The sequence below is a fragment of the Eulemur rufifrons genome, chromosome 7 (genome assembly GCF_041146395.1).
Source record: "Eulemur rufifrons isolate Redbay chromosome 7, OSU_ERuf_1, whole genome shotgun sequence".
NCBI lineage: Eukaryota > Metazoa > Chordata > Mammalia > Primates > Lemuridae > Eulemur > Eulemur rufifrons.
The window spans coordinates 115101119-115120191 of NC_090989.1; the positions used below are offsets into that span (position 1 = coordinate 115101119).

At 38.8% G+C, this 19073-nt stretch overlaps 1 protein-coding gene across 5 annotated transcripts in view; it reads left to right on the plus strand.

Annotated features, from left to right (window-relative positions):
• The window catches only part of TFDP2 (transcription factor Dp-2), a 161906-nt gene extending 143182 nt beyond the window's left edge, over positions 1-18724 (plus strand). For 4 of the 5 annotated variants that reach the window (XM_069475382.1, XM_069475384.1, XM_069475385.1 and 1 more), the window contains 6 exons: positions 2330-2476; positions 5750-5818; positions 8516-8667; positions 12056-12222; positions 17238-17343; positions 17547-18724. In XM_069475382.1, the coding sequence (XP_069331483.1) occupies positions 2330-2476; positions 5750-5818; positions 8516-8667; positions 12056-12222; positions 17238-17343; positions 17547-17730 (825 nt within the window). In that variant the 3' untranslated portion in view covers positions 17731-18724. The remainder of the gene's footprint in view (positions 1-2329; positions 2477-5749; positions 5819-8515; positions 8668-12055; positions 12223-17237; positions 17344-17546) is intronic. The other variant, XM_069475383.1, reaches the window with a different exon arrangement.
• The last annotated feature ends 349 nt before the right edge of the window (positions 18725-19073 follow it).

The following is a 19073-nucleotide window of genomic DNA, read 5'->3' on the forward strand; positions in this document are numbered from 1 at the left end:
CAGTTAAGTTCTGTTTTTAATCTTTATTTAATATTCTCTTCCTTTTCCTGAAGTTACTTTTGATGTTTTTTCACCTGGTAGACAATGATGTATATTTTATTTACTTTTATTATTTTTGTTTATTAATAAAAGTCTTTATGGCTATGACTTTTCCTCTTGAGCACTGATATAGCCCTATCCCATTGATTCTGAAACACTATTCCTCTCTCTCTTTTTTTTTTTTTTTTTTGAGACAGAGTCTCACTCTGTTGCCCAGGCTAGAGTGCCGTGGCATCAGCTCACAGCAACCTCAGACTCCGGGGCTCAAGCAATCCTACTGCCTCAGCCTCCTGAGTAGCTGGGACTACAGGCATGCACCACCATGCCCGGCTAATTTTTCTATATATTTTTAGTTGTCTAGTTAATTTCTTTCTATTTTTTTAATAGAGCTGGGGTCTTGCTCTTGCTCAGGCTGGAGAAACACTATTTTTTAGATACTCTATTTCAAACTTCAGGGTGATAAAGATTTTATTTTGAGATGACCTATTTTAAGATAACTTTGGTTTTAATTTGTTGTTGGTTTAATTTGTTCTTTGACCTAAGAATTGCATTAGAAAGAGGTTTTTTGTGGGTTTTCTTTTTTTTTTTTTTTTTTTTTGAGACAGAGTCTCACTCTGTCACCCAGGCTAGAGTGCCATGTCGTCATCATAGCTCACTGCATCCTCAAACTCCTGGCCTCAAGTGATCCTCCTGCTTCAGCCTCTCAGAGTGCTAGGATTACAGGGGTGAGCCACTGCACCTTGGCCAGAACGAATTCTTATAGTTCCAGGTGATAGGGATTTTTACTTGGTGCTATAAATTTTTACTTTTATTACCTGTGACCAGAGAATAAAAGAATATGAATTGAACTACTTCTGTGTTTTTTTTTAATTGCATTGGGATTTTCCTTGCGAGCCATTATTATATGGTGTGTTTTTGATTGTTTTGTTTTCGTTAATAATAAAGTGTTCTCTGGACACTTGAAAATAAAGTATATAGCAGTCTGATTTTGAATGAAAGCAACAGTTGTCACAGTGATCTACAAGCCTCTCTGTGATCTTGGTCACTATTACCTCACCGATCTCATCTTCTATGCTCTCCCTCCTTCACTACCTTCGAGCCACACTTTTTGTAAATATACCAGATATATCCTTGATCAGGCCATTGCACTTGCAGTTTCCTTTACCTAGAACACTGTTTGCTAGATATTCATATGGCTTCTCCCTGCCTCCTGATCATCACTCACATGTCACCACAATGAGGCATCTCTCCTTAGCACTTTTCAACATCTGACATACATTTTTGCTAATCCCCTGTTACACCCCTGTTACAAGGATATAAACAAACATTGCATGTTTTTCTGTTTGTTCACTGTTGTGTTACTTTTCTGATAATCTAGAAGGCTTGTAGTCTATAGTTCTTTAGCTGGTTATCTTTATAACTTTAAGTGACATACTTAATATTTTGTTTTGAGTTACCACCTGTAGACCGTATGTGGTGATTATGAAGGGAAAAAAATTAATATGCTTATATTTATTCCCATCTCCCGTCTTTCTCCTCTACCACAGGAATCAGATTAAATATATTAGTAGTTGTTAAAAGAATAATACTATTATAGTTTTATGGCTTTAAATATATTGTACTAAAACCTCTGTCATTTTTTAGTTCATGTGTGCTAAGCAGTATCCATATCCTTTCCAATATTAAAAGGAAGACGTCAGCATATGTGCTGTATTGCCTCCTTCTGATTTGTTGTTATATTATCATCACTTCTACAGTGTCAAGATTTCTAATATTTATACTCAGTTAGTTTAGATCCCCCAATTTATTAGATTTAGTTTTCCCAAACACCAAACAATGAAGGCCTTAGAACACTTTACCTGTACCACCCATTTCCGATATACATACACTATTTGTTGTCATATATATTCTGTATGTATTGTAGCCTCCATAAGGCATTATTATTGTTTTATACAGTGAGTATTGAGATTTACCCACATATTTACCTTTTGAGTTTTTCTTTGTTCTCTCCTATAGCTCCAAGTTCCCATCTTAGATCTTTCTCGTACCTGAAGAAATCCCTTTAATATGTTTTAATGTAGATCCGCTGATAACATATTTACTTTTAAAATTGTTTTGTGTTTTCTATTGTTTGAAAGTATCTTTATTTAATCTTTAATTTTGAAGGATTTTCACTGGATATAGAATTCTTTCAGCACTTTGAGATAAAATAATAGTAATTTAATATATCAATATCATGTGACTATATCTTAACTCTTAAAATTTATCACTCAATAAAAATATTTTTCAGCAGGCTTATGATCAGAAGAACATTAGGCGAAGAGTTTATGATGCTTTAAATGTGCTAATGGCAATGAACATAATTTCGAAGGAAAAAAAGGAAATCAAGTGGATTGGCCTACCTACCAACTCTGCTCAGGAATGTCAAAACCTGGAGGTAAGTGAGAAAATCTGTTTATGGATAGTCGTTTGCATTATTTTACATCAGAGGCATTTTAATTTAAAAATATAATCATGTAATATTAAAATATTTCCAATTGTGTACACTATTTCGTTTTTTTAATGGACTGTGTATATAGAATTTTAGAATTGAAAGGAGCTTTAGAGGTATAGTCTTCTGTTTATTTTGTAAATGATGAAACTGAGGGACATAAAAGTTAAATGACTTGATTTGATTTTTATGGCTTCTTGGAGAAGATCTTTATTTTATTCTATTAATAATTTAATTCTGAGCACTCTGCTAATAAATTTTTAGTGAATCATGTAATAGAAATGATATCTTGTTTGATGAAATGCTTGCTATATGGATCCCCCCCAAAAAGAAGGATCTAGCTGGCTGTTTATTTCCTGTGTTGGTTACATACACAATATTCTAAATACAGCTGTGAAAGTCAAATTTTTACCTTTGACTTTAGAATCAGTAGCAACAGAATGGATTTAATTCATGCCTATCAGAATAGATAGAAGGTTCATCTTTGAATTTTGGGATAATGTGTACAAAAACATTTTTAATTCTGTGAACTTTCAGCATTAAAGAAAATCCTTCCTAAACGAGCATGTTCCCTGACATGCTATTTCTCAACTGATTTGACATAATTTTACTATCATGGCTATAAGTGGAGTAAATGGATATTAAATATGGCTTTTGGAGATAATTAAGATTGATTTCATGTTTTTCTCAGTCCCTTTTTTTTCCTCCAGCAAATCAGAAATTGTTTAGTATTATATTTGCGGATGGGGAGAGAAATCAGATACTCATCAGAAGTTGTAGAATAATATTACTCAAATGCTAGAGTGGAAATATCCTCCTTTTCTCATTTTTCTTCCTTCTAATAGAGTGGAATTTGAGCATCATTTTAATGCCCAGTAATACTAAGCTTACTAAGCTGATACCAAAGACTCATTAAGCAAAAATCCTTTAGCGTCTGCCATATGCTTAACCACAGGTTATACAAGACAAATCTCTGACCCCACAGAACTAACTGGGGACAGGAGAAATGTAAAAGAGTTACCAAAAATGTGATTACTTCTATGGAAAAAGTAGTACAGATCCTCTGCAAAGAGGGATAAGGGAAAGCTTTACCAAAGAAATAATTCCTGAGCTCAGTCGTGAAGGAGGGAGTAGGGTTTGCCAAGGGGATAAGGGCAGAGAGAGCCTTCCAAGCACAGGCACTGCGTGGGCGGACACAGGCCTGAGAAAGCATGCCCGGAGCAGGCTGTGGCCAGAGTACAGGTGTGGAGAAAGGGCAGAGATTTCTAAGTACTAAGCAGTGGGGACCTGATCCTGTAAACAGTGGGAAGCTATTGATAAATTATAGAGGAGTGTTGTTGATGTGTTTTAAAGGATCATTCAGTTGGAAGTCAAATTAACAGGTAGATGGGGAAGGAAATGGGATGGAGGGAGGAGGATTGGAGATGGTCTGAGTTAAGGTGGTGGTGGTGAGATTGGAGAGGTGTTCTAGAGGTAGAATCAGTGCATCTTCACCTGGTTGGATGTGGGGTGTGACGGGCAGGTAGGGGGTTGGCCTGTCAGAGCTTCAGAGGCAGGAGAAACTATTACAGCATCTTTTCAAATGTATAAATAGAAAGCCACACAGATTTTACAGCGCAACTTAAGTAACTTAGGACTAAAGTGCGATAGTGGTTAGAGGAACCAAGAGTGGAAACTCCTGCTGCAGACTAGAGTAGATGGGGAACAAATAAGAATAATCTGTTGGGGTAAACAAGGAATATCTTATTTGATATGTCAAAAGACAAAATAATAACAAATGCAATTGTGATTCTAGAATTGGGCAGCACCTCATTATAATAGATAGAATTTGTGTTCCTATGAGCTGAGCAGATGTTGGCTTTATGGGCAGAAAAGGGCTGAAAAGAGCAGAAACAAAAAGTGGATTAGTCACTTCAAAGTTACTTTCCTTGTAAAAGTTAAAGCAGAGGGGACCCCCTTATCATGCTGGCTAAAACTGACCTTTTGGGGTTTAGCTATTGTCTTTCTCTCTCCCCTGATTCCTTGGAAGGTCAGGTGTACAGGTTAGTTTCGGCTTGGTTGTGTGGAACTTCAGCACGAGTACTCCATTTTGGTTTGTCTGTTGGGCCTAGTGCAGGAGCTCGTTCCAAACCAGCGGCCTCCGCACATTTTACTTAACAGATGTCATTGACTTTTGCCTAAGGAGGCAGGAACTCAACTGCAAGGAAATTCAGTCTCATCTGTTTTCTAGGTAGTTGTGAGATTAAGAAAAATAGCAGTTGTTTGAAGCTGAAAAATTTGTCCAACAAGCACATTTCTTACAACAAGTAGCAACTGTATATTGAATATGTGGGATATCTGTATTAGCAGCTCTTCTGCCTCTTACTTGAGAGTCAGCTAAACTGATATCTTAAATAAATCTTGCCTTATTCTTAGACGGGTAATGTAGCAAGTAATTAATAATAGAGTCTCTGGAACCAGGTGGCTTACGTTCAAATCCTGGCTCTTACCATTCATTAGCTATGTGACGTGGGCAGTTACGTAACCCTCTATGCTTCCATTTCCTTACATGCAGAATGGATAACAACAGTACTTACCTCGTGAGGTTTTTGTGAAAGGTGAATTAAGATAATGTGTATAATGTGCTTAGCTGAATGCTGGCACATAGAGTAAGTATAAACTAAGTGGTTCTTTGATTAGAACTTGAGTAATAACAGCACACAGGTACTGCAGACCAAGTATTCATTAAGTGGATGTATTTTTTTTTTTTTTTCCTTTTTTTTGAGACAGAGTCTTGCTCTGTCGCCCTGGGTAGAGTGCAGTGGTGTCATTGTAGCTCACTGCAACCTCAAATGCCTGGGCTCAACCAATCCTCCTGCCTCTGCCTCCTGAGGAGGTGGGACTACAGGCGCATGCTCAGGCTGGTCTTGACCTCCTGAGCTCAAGCAGTCATCCCACCTCCGCCTCCCAGAGTGCTAGGATTACAGACGTGAGCCACCGCACCCGGCCTGGATTTCATTTTTGATGACAGTTGCCACAATTCTGCTGTCGTACCTGCTTGCTCACCTCCAACCCCTGCCCCTGCCCAAAGGGGTGATTTGCCTTTATTCATATCCATAGTTAAAGTGGGTTGAGTTTCTCTAAGAAAGATTCTTCATATCTCAGAATAGGGACCTGAGAAGAGAGTGATACTTTATACTCTACACATATTCACGTTATTTTGTTACCAATATTTTGAAGATAGAGAAGCAGAGGCGGATAGAACGGATAAAGCAGAAGCGGGCCCAGCTGCAAGAACTTCTCCTGCAGGTAAAGATGTTGGGATGTTTTTCACTACCTTCCCTGTTCCTCCACTTACTGGCTCTTAGAGTAAGTGTGTTTTCTAATTGTGGTGCCTCTGAGGAGTGTCTGGTGGTCCCACACCAGGGCAGCCTCCCCGCCTCCTGGCTCGTTGCCATCCTCCTGCTCTGCCCTAAAGATGGTTCCTTCTCTCACCGTCATCCTAGCCCCCCAGCGCTTACCTGCCCCACGTGTGACTCGTGTTGTACCGCAGTTCACTTTTGACACTTATCATAACTGTCAGGAGGCTCTTTGTGTTTGTTTATTTTAGCCCTAATTTGGAATATCAACTAGTAAGGCTAGTTAAATTTAGGTGCTTTAAGTAAGATAATCAAATCTACCTGTAATACTTATCAGTAAATGACAGAATGACATGAAATGATTCAGTAAGATTAATAGAAATACCAAAACTTAAAATGCATTTCTGTTTAAGAAAAGCACATTTTATAGTTTAATGAGGATCCCTATATTTGTAAAATCACAGGGTAGATGGACTTTTTCTTAACTTCTATTTTGGATAATTGTAATTGGTGTAAAAATTTACTTCAAGTAGTAAGTACAATTGGGCCAGTTTCAATCCAATCAGATAAACCGTAAAATGAGCCAGAGAGCCTTCATACTTTTGCTTTTCTCAGCAAATTGTCTTTACATGAAAAACTTAACAACTGATCATAAGATTCACTTTGATTTGAACAGCTCTAGGTCCTATTTAATTTGGGGTATAATCCGCTTTTCAGACATAAAGGTAACAGTAAGTTATCAAATGTGTTGTCAGGTTTTTCCTTTGATACTCACTTCGTTTAATGACTAGAATATGTTGTGATCTTAAATATCCCAGATGATTTTTGCTTTTCACTTTCCTGATGCTTATATTTGCTTATGGGTTTTGTTTTTCCACTTTCATGCGTAAATTCACAGCTTAGCCCATCCACGGATCTGTGGGTGATCGGAGTGTAGGGAAGGGGAAGGGCAGCGGGGCATGGGCAGAGGAGCAGCAGCGGGCAAAGCAGAGACTTGGCCAACGCAGAGAGGCCCAGAGGTGGCGTTCCATCCTGACTAGGTTGTTCCTTTCTTTCTTACCATGTCCTGTGTCTGATTTTCACACTGAACTCCGTGGGACCTACCTGAGGAGCTACCACTGGGGCAGGCATTTTGTGAATTTTTCATATTGGGTTTCCACATAAGGTGTTGTTTGAAGAGAGTGTTCTGCAGCTTTAAAAAAAAAAAAAAAAAAAAAGAAAGCTGGCAGTTTATTCCCATGCTCCTGCCTATCAGGCACCCTCCCCTGACTCCTGTGCTGTCATCTTCTTCCCCCAGCTGCCTCTCTGCCCCCAGCCCTGCACAGTTATCTGCAGTATTCCCCTACCAGCTCATGGTCCCAAGCCCTGTGCTGGAGCCTTCCTAAACCATGGAACATTTTAGAGCTTGATTCTTGGCAATTTTTTTTTTTTTTTTTTTAAACAAACCTGTTTCTCAGCATGCCTGCAATTACTTGTTTATTTATCAAAAAGGATGGTGCTGGGCAAGATCACCCTCCGATACACAGGATTTTCATATCTCTAGATGCCCAGCACAAAGAATGAAGTTGAATATTTTCTCTCTGCTTAGCTCTGTGGAGTGAACATTGTACTTGTATTTTTTAACTTCTGAATTTCTTTTTCTCTACTGTTTCTCAACCAAATATTTACAGATTTCAACCTGGGGGCAAACTGTCAACATTTATAGAAAACAGATCTCTCTAAACTTTAAGGTGAAACCCATAGGCTAACAAAACAACTCTGGTCTCCTGGTAGACATAAAGAGAATGAATGGCTCTGACTTAAGGAACTTTTAAAACCATTGTCTGTTTCTTGAGCAGATAAGGGAAAACCTTGAACTGCAAAAAGTCTTGCTAGCTAAGAACTTCTATGAATACATTTGCCTTATTAGAAAAAGGGAGGTCACTTTCTTTGGCTTTTGAGTAATGGTTATAACTAAAAGTAGCAGCAAGATTCAGTATATTCAGGCCTCGATATATCTTACAATTAGTGCTAAGTCTCGGTTTCCCCAAGGATACGAGAAGGTCTGTGGAGGTGCCTCAGAAACCCTGCGACTGTGCATGAGAGCAGGGCTGGCAGGGCTTAGGGCCCCAGCCCCACTGCAGCCAGCCAGAACGGTGCCCCTTCCATCTGTTTTATATATTAATAGCAGATAGCCAGGACACTGTATTTGAAGAAAGAGATCTATGGCTTCACGTTTGCACAACCCTGGGCAAGATGATCTAAAAGGTATATTTGACCACAAATTCTTGGGAATCTGTGCTGAATAAATGGTGTCACCCTTGCTGTATCACTCAACAAAGAGTTGCAGGTGCCACAGGCAGGCTGGGCCCCAGATTGTGATGTCCTGTTTCTACAGATGGTGGAAACTATGGACCCTGTTATTTACATTAGGATGATGATAGGCACCATTTAAATGGCTGTTTTTTCCTTTGAAATGTATTTATTGAGTTAGATCATTCTAACCTTTTTTCCTAAATGTTTAGTTTTTTATTAATTCATTAGTACAGGTGGCATGTCTCTTTAATTTCTCTAATTTTAAACTACATTTTAAATGTATTAATTCATTTAAATTCCAAGTCACCTACTCACGTTACATGTTCATATTCCTTTTTATTGACCATCACAGCAAATCGCTTTCAAAAACCTGGTACAGAGAAATCGACAAAATGAACAGCAGAATCAGGGTCCTCCAGCTCTGAACTCTACCATTCAGCTGCCGTTTATAATCATCAATACAAGCAGAAGAACAGTCATAGATTGCAGCATCTCCAGTGACAAGTGAGTAGAGAACTAGGGGACGGGCACAGGTCTGGCCTTCTGTTAACATATTCCTGCCATTTGCAAAATGAAGAAGGATTCACGCCATTATCTGCAGCCCCACCCCCCATGCTGGCTTCCTTGGGGCACATGAAACACGCCCTCAGAGGCAGGTGCTGTCTTCTACTAGTGTGAGCTCTGTCACTGGCCCTCCTCAGTCCCCAGTCCTTGCCAGCGCTGTGCTGCCTATGTCACGTGTGTAGCAGGACCTGGGCCCAAGCTATGACATGCTACATGTATGTGGTAACTGTGAGCAAGTAACTGCAGTAAGTTAGACGATCACTGAGGCTCTGGAACAAGGTGGATTTGTTGGTGATTCACTATCATGGTTTATTATGGATATATTTTAGATCAGCATGTGGCATTAAAGCAATTCTTTCTTTGTTCTGCTGTATCATAGTTATATGTGCTTCTGTTTGTTAAAGAATGAATAAATAGACATGAAAATGCTAGGCATATTCTCTTCTTTTTTCTTTCTCTTTTAAAAAAAATTTTACATTTTAACTAAGATTTATGGTCTTATTCATCGTAACAAGTAAGAAGTAGCGCTTTTCAAAATAGAGAATTAATTTGTAATTTATTTTACCCTTTAAGAAAAAGTTTCTCTCAGTGGCTTCAGGCTGGGACCAGTATCATGAGAGAGTTAAGTGCAGAGTAAGACAGACCCAAGTGTGGATTATGGCTCCCTCACTTAACATACTGACTGCCATACTAGGAAAAAAGGAAAAAAATTTTTTTCCTTGGGGCCACGGTGTTTTATTACAAAAATAGAATAAAAACTTCAAAAACAAAACAATCCTTTCTAAGTTAATGAAAAATTTGTCATTTTTTATTGTTTTCTGTACATGAGTTATATGCCACTTGAAAAATAGTTCATGTGGGTCCCAAGGTAAAGAGATGTGTGCATTACATATGCTTCACAAGGCCCTGGGCTTAAAACTAGCATGAGTTAAATATAACTCACGTGGCAGTTGATGTGTTAATTGCTACCAAACTCTTGTTTGTCAAGAACAAATAGGATTGACATTAGGGCCTCTACCACTTTTCAGCCCTGTTGTGAGAATTAAATGAGATAATGCCTATAGAGGGTCTGACCCAAGGCAAGTGCTTTGTTACAAGAGGTCAGCAAGCTGGGTGCAGGGGCTCATACCTGTAATCCCAGCACTTTGGGAGGCAAAGGTGGGAGGGTTGTTTGAGGCTGGGAGTTTGAGACCAGCATGGGCAATAGGGAGACCCTGTCTCTACAAAAAAAAAGAAAAATTAGCTGGATGTGGCGGTGCACCCCTGTAGTCCCAGCTACTCGGGTGGGTGAGGCAGGAGGACCTCTTGAGCCAGGAGGAGTTTGAGGTGAGGTCTCAGTGAGCTATGGTGAGGCCACTACACTCTAGCCCACACAATAGAGGGAGACCCTCTCAAAAATAAAGTCAGCGTATAATTTATCATCCAAATTAGGATACCTGTGAAAGCAAAGGACTCTATTAATGATTATATCAGTACAGCAGCCATACCCTAGAACTGTCCCAGGGAGGCCAGAACTTCTGGTCTTCTTAGAGCTACAGCATTGCCTTGGGCTTTACCACCCCTTGCTTTTCCCACTCATTTCTCTACACTATTGCTTCCTTGTCTGTCTCTGCATATGGAGATTCTGGGCCACTTAAATAAGAAGGCACATATTCACACATGCACATGTACAAAAGAAGAAGAGCAGTGGGCAGGAATTTTAAAACTATTTGATAACTGAGACTATAGACACAGTAAGTATAGCAGAGGGCTGTGAAGTCAGCCAGATCCAGTTTTTTAGTCTTTTAAGTTTCTTAATCTCTCAGAGATCTCATTCATTCCTCCACAAAAATAAGAATTATAGTATTTACCTTTCCAGTTTATAAAAGTTATAAATTCTTAAAGGACCCAGCCCAGTGGTCAGTAAATGGTAGCTATCTGAATTATTTTTCACACACTTGCAAATTTCTTACAAAAACATATGTCATAGAGGACTCTTAACATAGTCTCAGAAAATCAGAACTCTAGAAAATGGTTAACATCTCTTCAGAAAAACAAACAAACTTTGCATTCTAGTTACTTGCTAGTTAGTCTGTTATTTTGTGTGGGGAAATTATAAAATTCTCTTCTTAGGTTATCTTTTTAAGTCTAAAATGAGTGACAGGAAAATCTGGGAACCATTGGCAGAGGGGAATTACAGACACTGTTCCCCCGAGACTGGGATCTGGTAACCTTTCCACCTCTTGGGTGGTCACTGACTCATGCCCTTTCTTGGCCCTCCTCTGAGTGGAGGCCTGGAGGCTCTGAGCAGCTTGTACAAGCTCGTTATTCAAGATAGGTACAAAAACTCTGTCTTTCAGTTACTTTGGTGATGCAGTCTTTCCCCTTAATTAGCCAGGAGGCTTTCCCACAATGAGAATTAAATTTACAAAACCATCTGCTTTTAACAGATGCCTGAAATCATCACTGTGGCAGGCACCCACTTCAGATTTTTTGGTTTTTTTCTAATAAATTGGTAATTTACTTTAATCACATTCATGTACTTCAGATCATTTAAATATGGCATTTTGTTTCCTATTGTAATTTTTGCCCTGATCTAAGATCTATCATAAAAAAATATCCCTCACATAATTTTAAGAGAGGGAATTTCATGACAAGGTAAAACCCACCATTGTCACTGAACTCTGTTCCCATAGGGCCAAGGCCTATGGATGAAGGTGCCCCAGGGCCTAGACTAGGAGTCCAAAGGACTGAAGTCTTCCATTTTTGCTCATCTAAAGTGGGCTGTTGGGCACAGTGGCTCACACCTGTAGTCTCAGCTATTTGGGAGCCTGAGGTGGGGAGGATTGCTTGAGCCAGGAGTTTGAGTCCAGTCTGGGCAACATAATGTCTCTTAAAAATATATATGTATAAAGTATGCAGTAGCTAAGACTTGACTCATGAAAATGAAGTAAGCATTCAAAATGTTTTCTTTCTCAAAGCTAGTAGACCAACTCACAGTAGGAATGTCATATTACTGAACTAGAAAGGCTTTTCTTTTATGGCAAAACTGTGACAACTTGGAAAAGTATTGGATTTAGAACAAAATGTCTTTCTCCTGTTTGTAACAGTATTAGAGCTCAGTTTATGGACTCCTATTTGTCACAGGAATGTTGTTTTAATTGGAAACGTGGTTTATTTGAGATGTCATTCCCCTGAATATAGCAGAATGACTCATAGCTCTAAATGGTAATAATTTCTAGAACTATAGCTGAAATTAGGGCCTCGTTCTGTTTTTTAAAGTAGTGTACAAAACAATTCAGACCTCTCCAATACCACTGAAAACTCCATATTTTGTTTTCTGATGCAGGTTTGAATATCTTTTTAATTTTGACAACGCTTTTGAGATCCATGATGACATAGAAGTACTAAAGCGGATGGGAATGTCCTTTGGCCTGGAGTCAGGCAAGTGTTCTCTGGAGAATCTGAAACTTGCTAAATCCCTGGTGCCAAAGGCTTTAGAAGGTTATATCACAGGTATGTTAACCGATGCTTTCACAATTAAATGTCAAACCCTAACATGTTAAAACCTTTCCCATAGAAAACTATGACATTTTAGAAAGCCTGTGCTTGCATCACCAAATTGAGACTTTTAGCACGTTACATAATAAATTTAGGACGTTTTTTTCAAAAATTAGATTATAAGGGTTGTTTTTATAACATTGTGAACTTACATCTATGCAGCATACATTATATACATGTAAATAGGCTGACTCACCACTGAATTTGGCTCTTCAGAGATATCTCTTATCTGTAATTCCCAGTACCTAGCTTAGAGCCTAGTTAGGGTAAGCTAGTAAAAGCCTGATGAAAGAGTTTTTTAAAAATCCTCTCTTTTAGTGCCTTCTGAATACTTCAAGAGCAATTTTGGGCAGTTTACGAAAGAAAGTAGGTACACCCCACCCAGCTCTAATGGAAAACTTTGTTGTGTCTATTATTTGCCTATATATAAGATCAAAAATATCCTTCAATTAAAATTGAATTCAGAGAGGATTATAGTAAAAGTTTAAGGGTCAGAAAAAAGGGACAGAACAGAGTAAATATGGATTCATATTTGTGTACATTGTTCCTTCTTTACAGTAAAATATCTCAAGTTGACTGTATTTACTGTTCTTTCCTTGTCTCTCCCCATCTTAAATTGTTCTTATTAAATCTTAAGTAGATATAAAACAATACTTACATATTTAGAATCTAAAGAGTCGCAACACAGTGGACACCCATGAATCCACCATCCAGCTTAGCAAAAAGAACAGTCCCATCAAAGCCTACTGCATGCCCACCCGCGGTGCTGTGCCCTTCCCACCCCTTTAAATGGAACCACTCTCTTGAATTTGTTTTTTATCATTCACTTGCTTTTCTTTGAGATAGGAACAAATATGGTAAACTGGAAACAATTAATTATTTACTTTTGCCTATTCTGACCCCTATATAATATAATTATAATGATATATCCTTTGGTGGTTTGATTTTTTTTTTTACCAACATTATATTCTTTAGATTCATCCACATAATTTAACGTAGCTGTAATTTATACATTTTTACTTCTGTGTAAAATTCCATTATATGAATATATCATAGTTTATTTGTTCATTTTACTGATAATAAACCTTTAGTTTGTTTTCAGTTTCTTGATGGTAAAATACAGTGTTGCATTGAACATTCCTATACATGTATCCTAGTGCCCGTGTGCAAATGCATAGACTGAAATTGTTGGGTAGGAGTTGAGTGCATCTTCAGCTTTACTAGATGATACCAACATTTTTCAGTTTGATTTTACCCAGTTATACTCTCACCAGCAGAATAGAAGTCTTCGGTTCTCCCAATCAGGTGGATCTGAAATGTAGTTTTGTAAAATTGAGATTTAATTTACATACCGTAAAATATACCATTTTAAAGTGTATGATTCAGTGGTGTTTTAGTATATTCACAAGGTTTTGTAACCATCACCACTGTCTGTTTCCAGAACATTTTTATAACTCCCAAAGGATACCCCATGCCCATTAGCAGTCATTCCCTGTTCCCCCATTTCCCACCCCCTGGCAACCGCTACTTTCTTCTCTGTCACAATGTCTATTCTGGACATTTCATATAAATGAAACCATAAAGTATGTGGCTTTTTGTGTGTGACTTCTTTCACTTTGCATATTTTCAGACATCATCCATGCTGTAGCATATATCACTCTTTCATTTCTTTTTATTGCCAAATAATATTCCATTGTGTGGATGTACCACATAGTTTATCCGTTCTTTAGTTGGCGGATGTTTGGATTGTTTCCAGTTTTTGGCTAGTTTGAATGATGCTGCTGTAAACAGTCTTGTACAAGTTTTTGCGTGAACATACGTCTTTATCTCTGTTGAGTGTATATCTAGGAGTGGGATTGCTGGGTCATATGGCAACTTTATGTTTAACAGTTTGAGGAAATCCCAAACTGTTTTCCAAAGTTGTCGTACCATTTTACAATCCTATCAGCAACATATGAAGGTTCCAATTTCTCCATATAATTTTTGGCACTTGTTATTGTCCATGTTTTGACTTATAGCCACCTTAGTGGATGTGAAATGGTATCTCACTGTGACTTTGATTTGCATTTCCCTAATGACTTATGATGTTCAGCATCTTTTCATGTGCTTTTTGGCCATTTGTATATCTTCCTTGGAGAAATGTCTGTTCACTTCTTTCCCTTTTTTTTTTAAGAGTGCAATGGTGTGATCATAGCTCACTGCAGCCTTGAACTCCTAGGTTTAAGCAATCCTAATGCCTCAGCCTCCCAAGTCACTAGGACTATAGGCATGCACCACCACACTTGGCTAATTTTTTTATAAACAGGGTCTTGCTGTATTGCCCAGGCTGGTCTAGAACTCCTGGCCTCAAGTAATCCTCCCTCTTTGGGCTTCCAAAGTGCTAGGATTACAGGCGTAAGCCACGACACCTGGACCTTTGTACATTTTTTAATAGAATTACTTGTCTTTTTATTATGAATTATAAAAGTATGCAGCATATACTTGGAAACAGAAACATAGTGTCTTGCATGTTCTATAATTTGAATATTTTTTATTAACTCAGAAATCTTCACGATTGTCCTAATTCCTGACAATGTTATATATTATGCCAAATATTTGAATATACATAAAAAGTGTTTTTGCCTTTGCTTTCCCTCATTTGTAAGTATTACCACCTAGAATTTCACATCACTTTTTAAAGGCATTTTACTATTAGTTCTAAGGTATATGACATCAAATATAAGCAAAATGGTAGCTTTAATTTTGTTTTGTTTTATGGTTTTGGCCCTTTACACACAACAGAAAAGTTTGTTGACAGGGATTTGGTTTCTCTTTGATCTTAGTTCTTAAATTGGCACCATCCACCTCCTGCATGATTGACCCCTGCTCCTCCTTGCCCCTCAGCCAACCTGGCCCATATCCCACCCCCCCCCCCCCCCCGCCCCTCTCCCCAAGCTCTCTGGTGCATGTCCTGCTGTTTCATTAGCAGCCCAGTTGTATGGCAGGCCAGCAGGGTCTGAATAAAGGGCTTACTCAATAAATCACCAGAACTTTATTTTAGCTCATTCCCAGTGAAAAGGCTCAGGGCGATTAGGCAGGCTCTGTGGTTTTGATCTCTTCGTGACCTCATTTGCAGACTGGGATGCAGACTTTCTAGTTAGTTCAAAGGAAGAAGCGTGTGTCTTTAGTGTGTAAAGGGACAGAATGGCTCTTGGGTAAGAGTGTGAGAACCATTGTGTGGATTCTGCAATAATGTGAAAGAAATGTAAGCTTTTCAGATCCATCATAAAAAGCAAATGTAACGTGTTATGCTCACAAACAAGTAAATAGCTGTGTTCTGACAGATAGTTTCCATAGTTCTACGTACTAATTAATGTTCATGGGATTCTGGCTTTAATTTCATTTTCTTGTACAAACTTATTTAATGTTTTTAAAGTCTCCTATTCTTCTTGGAATTGAAGTCCTTTTTTTTCACAGCTGCCTTGGTTAGCCTATGAAGAAAAAAGTTCACAAGACCATTCTAAAATTAATGTAGTCATTTAGTTTACTTTTTTCCTGCATAGGAATGGCCTCACACTTGGTCAGACAATGGCAGGATACCAAAGTTTCCAATCCAAGTACACATAGTTTCTTTCTTTCTTTCTTTTTACACAGTAATTTCAAAAATATTTTGATTAAATAAAATAGAAGCTCATGTTGACAAATCATATTTTCTAAGTATACGTTTGGTCTTACAGTGGAAGTCAAAGAATTTCTTTTTATGAATATTTTTAATGTATCTACCACCTATTTTGCAGTCACTGTGGAAAATCACTGAATTCATTCAGTAACATTTAGATCTTATATGTTCCAGTTACTGCCTTCTTTGAGCTACCATAGATGAGGAGATCAGTATTAAATGAGTAAAATGGCAGTAAGAATTGATCAGTGTTGTCACAGGAGAAATATGGTATCTGTATAGAAAATAAGATTGCATGGATATATCCAAAATATTTTCTGTAGACTAAAACAGTAATGTCTGCCTCATCCTCATTAAAAACATGACCGCACATGACCTTTTAAAATAAGGGCTAGTTTGAATTATAAAGCAGAGGACACCAGGGAAAAACTTGTCAGGAAAAAGAATTGATGAGTAATAGAATCGAGTTCACCAGCAAGCACTTGAAAAGACAGTGCAGTGGGGGTTTTGGGCAAGAATGTGTCTGTCTGTCCCATAAGCAGGATGTCCTTACCTAAGATATTTCTTTTTTTTTTTTTTTTTGAGACAGAGTCTCACTTTGTTGCCCAGGCTAGAGTGAGTGCCGTGGCGTCAGCCTAGCTCACAGCAACCTCAAACTCCTGAGCTCAAGGGATCCTCCTGTCTCAGCCTCCCGAGTAGCTGGGACTACAGGCATGCACCACCATGCCCGGCTAATTTTTTCGATATATATTTTTAGCTGTCCATATGATTTCTTTCTATTTTTAGTAGAGATGGGGTCTCGCTCTTGCTCAGGCTGGTCTCGAACTCCTGAGCTCAAACGATCCGCCCACCTCGGCCTCCCAGAGTGCTAGGATTACAGGCGTGAGCCACCGCGCCCGGCCGCTAAGATATTTCTGATGTGACTTTCTCTTTACCCACTCCTGGCGTTGGCTGTTAACACTACAGTCAGGGTCTTTTGTGTTTAGAACAGTAGGCATTCAGGATAGTACTAATCACTGGACCCCGAGAGCTGCCCTCCCGAGGGCTTATCCAAGAGAAAAGAATAAATAAGAGTCTGTGATTATTTTAATTTGAATTCCTTCTGCCTTCCTGTAGTTTTTCCTGCTCTTAGGTTCTAGAATTTTCGTTATTCAAAGAAGATGAAGAAACCTGGGTGGTTCTCAGGGCAGGAGACTTGTCTGGCTGTAATTAAGAACTTGTCCCTTACTTCTCTTTGCCGTTTTCAGACTGTAACAACATGAGCCATAGAACTGGGAGAGCCTACATTTTCTGTTTTCATTTTTTCCTTTAGATATCTCCACAGGACCTTCTTGGTTAAATCAGGGACTACTTCTGAACTCTACCCAATCAGTTTCAAATTTAGACCTGACCACTGGTGCCACCTTACCCCAATCAAGGTATGTATTTTTATCAAGGCTGGAAAAACAAACTACAAAGCCCTGGCTCTCTCTGAAGGAGCCGAGTTACTGTCAGCACAGGTCCTGAGCAGGTTTGTGGCAGATCTTGCCAAGGGCACCTCCTCCCTATGTTTTTATTCCTATGTTTTCCAAAAATGTTTATACCACATTGATGAGCCTATGTGTTTTTAATTGTTTGCTAGTGTAAACCAAGGGTTATGCTTGGATGCTGAAGTGGCCTTAGCAACTGGGCAGTTCCTGGCCCCAAACAGTCACCAGTCCAGCAGTGCCGCCTCTCACTGCTCTGAGTCCCGAGGTGAGACCCCCTGTTCATTCAACGATGAAGACGAGGAAGATGACGAGGAGGATTCCTCCTCCCCAGAATAAAGACAGGAGAAAGCCTACGTTTTAATGTTTGATGCTCATGTGTGTTTTTAGTGTGAGCTCTTGTTTTTGAAATGATTGCTTCAGTCTTTGCCTTTGTTTGCACTGTGTGTTCTGTGAAAACTAGAGAAACACAATAAGCAAATTACATGAAGGCTGAGATGATTGAGATGAAAGTTAATGTAGTGTGAATGAAAATTCTGACCAACAGAGCAGTAGATCGTATCGCAAACAAAGCATGATTTCCGAGGAGATAGAGGGGAATAATCCCCGAAGAATTGGCAGTGTGAATGAAGCTCGTTTATTTTCCGTGAGGTGGGTCTTTGTATTTCCCACACCCATGTAATCCTTCTTAGAATTGAGGTTGCTTCAAGGAACAGTCCTTGACCATCATGCTTCCGAAGTTCCTCTCCCTCGCCTGGGCTGCCTTCTACAAGGCAGAAATGAACAGGAAACGTCCCCAGTGGGGACAGTTGTGCAGCGAGGGATGTGGAGGGCAATCCTTGTGGCCTGGGGAGCACAGATTGAACTGCTGAACTAGTTGAAAGTCTAGTTGAGGTGCTTTACGCATCAGCTGCCTTAGACAGCTTCTAGAAAGGAGCAAGCGATAATTCTTAAGTACTTAAGTGACATTTAGAATAATTTATAGTAAAGCTGAAATTATCATTATTAGCCAATGCATTGGTGCATAGAATTTACTAGGGCTCCTTCTGGAAGCCAGAATAGAATAGCATTTCCATGTGCATTAAAGACTTTGCCAGCACTGCCTTTTGCCAGCATTCTAAATCTGGAGTTTTACAGAGAAGGGAACTGTATCTGTAGTTTTAATCAAAGCTATGCATTTCACACAGCTTTTTCATTTAAAATGAAACAAAGAAACAAATTCCTATGAGCAAATTGCTTGCCTACAGTTCCCTGCAGCAATTGTATGATTTCACCTAGTGTGCAATTTGTGAAAATGAACCAAATGTCATTACTTTTGTCTTAAAAGAAAAGTCTATTTCAAGAATATGAACAGCAATGTTTTCTTGTACATGTCACCTGTTTTCACATTTTCAGTAATCAAAATGACCTTATTGGGTTTATTCCTGGGTAAATTGTATTTCAAACTAACCTCATATTCGGTGTTTCACAGAAATATTGGAAAACATTGAACACCCCCCAGACTGGATGTGTAGTAGTAGGGTGTACAGTATGTTACTTCACAGCCACTGGTGCCGTTAGAAATATCACACTGGTGTACTCACAATTACTGCCCCTCTGAATAGAGGAGTGTGGGATATCCAATGTCTTGGCCAGGCCCCCAACTAAATTTCACATAAGGATACCTTAAAAAGGAAAAAATA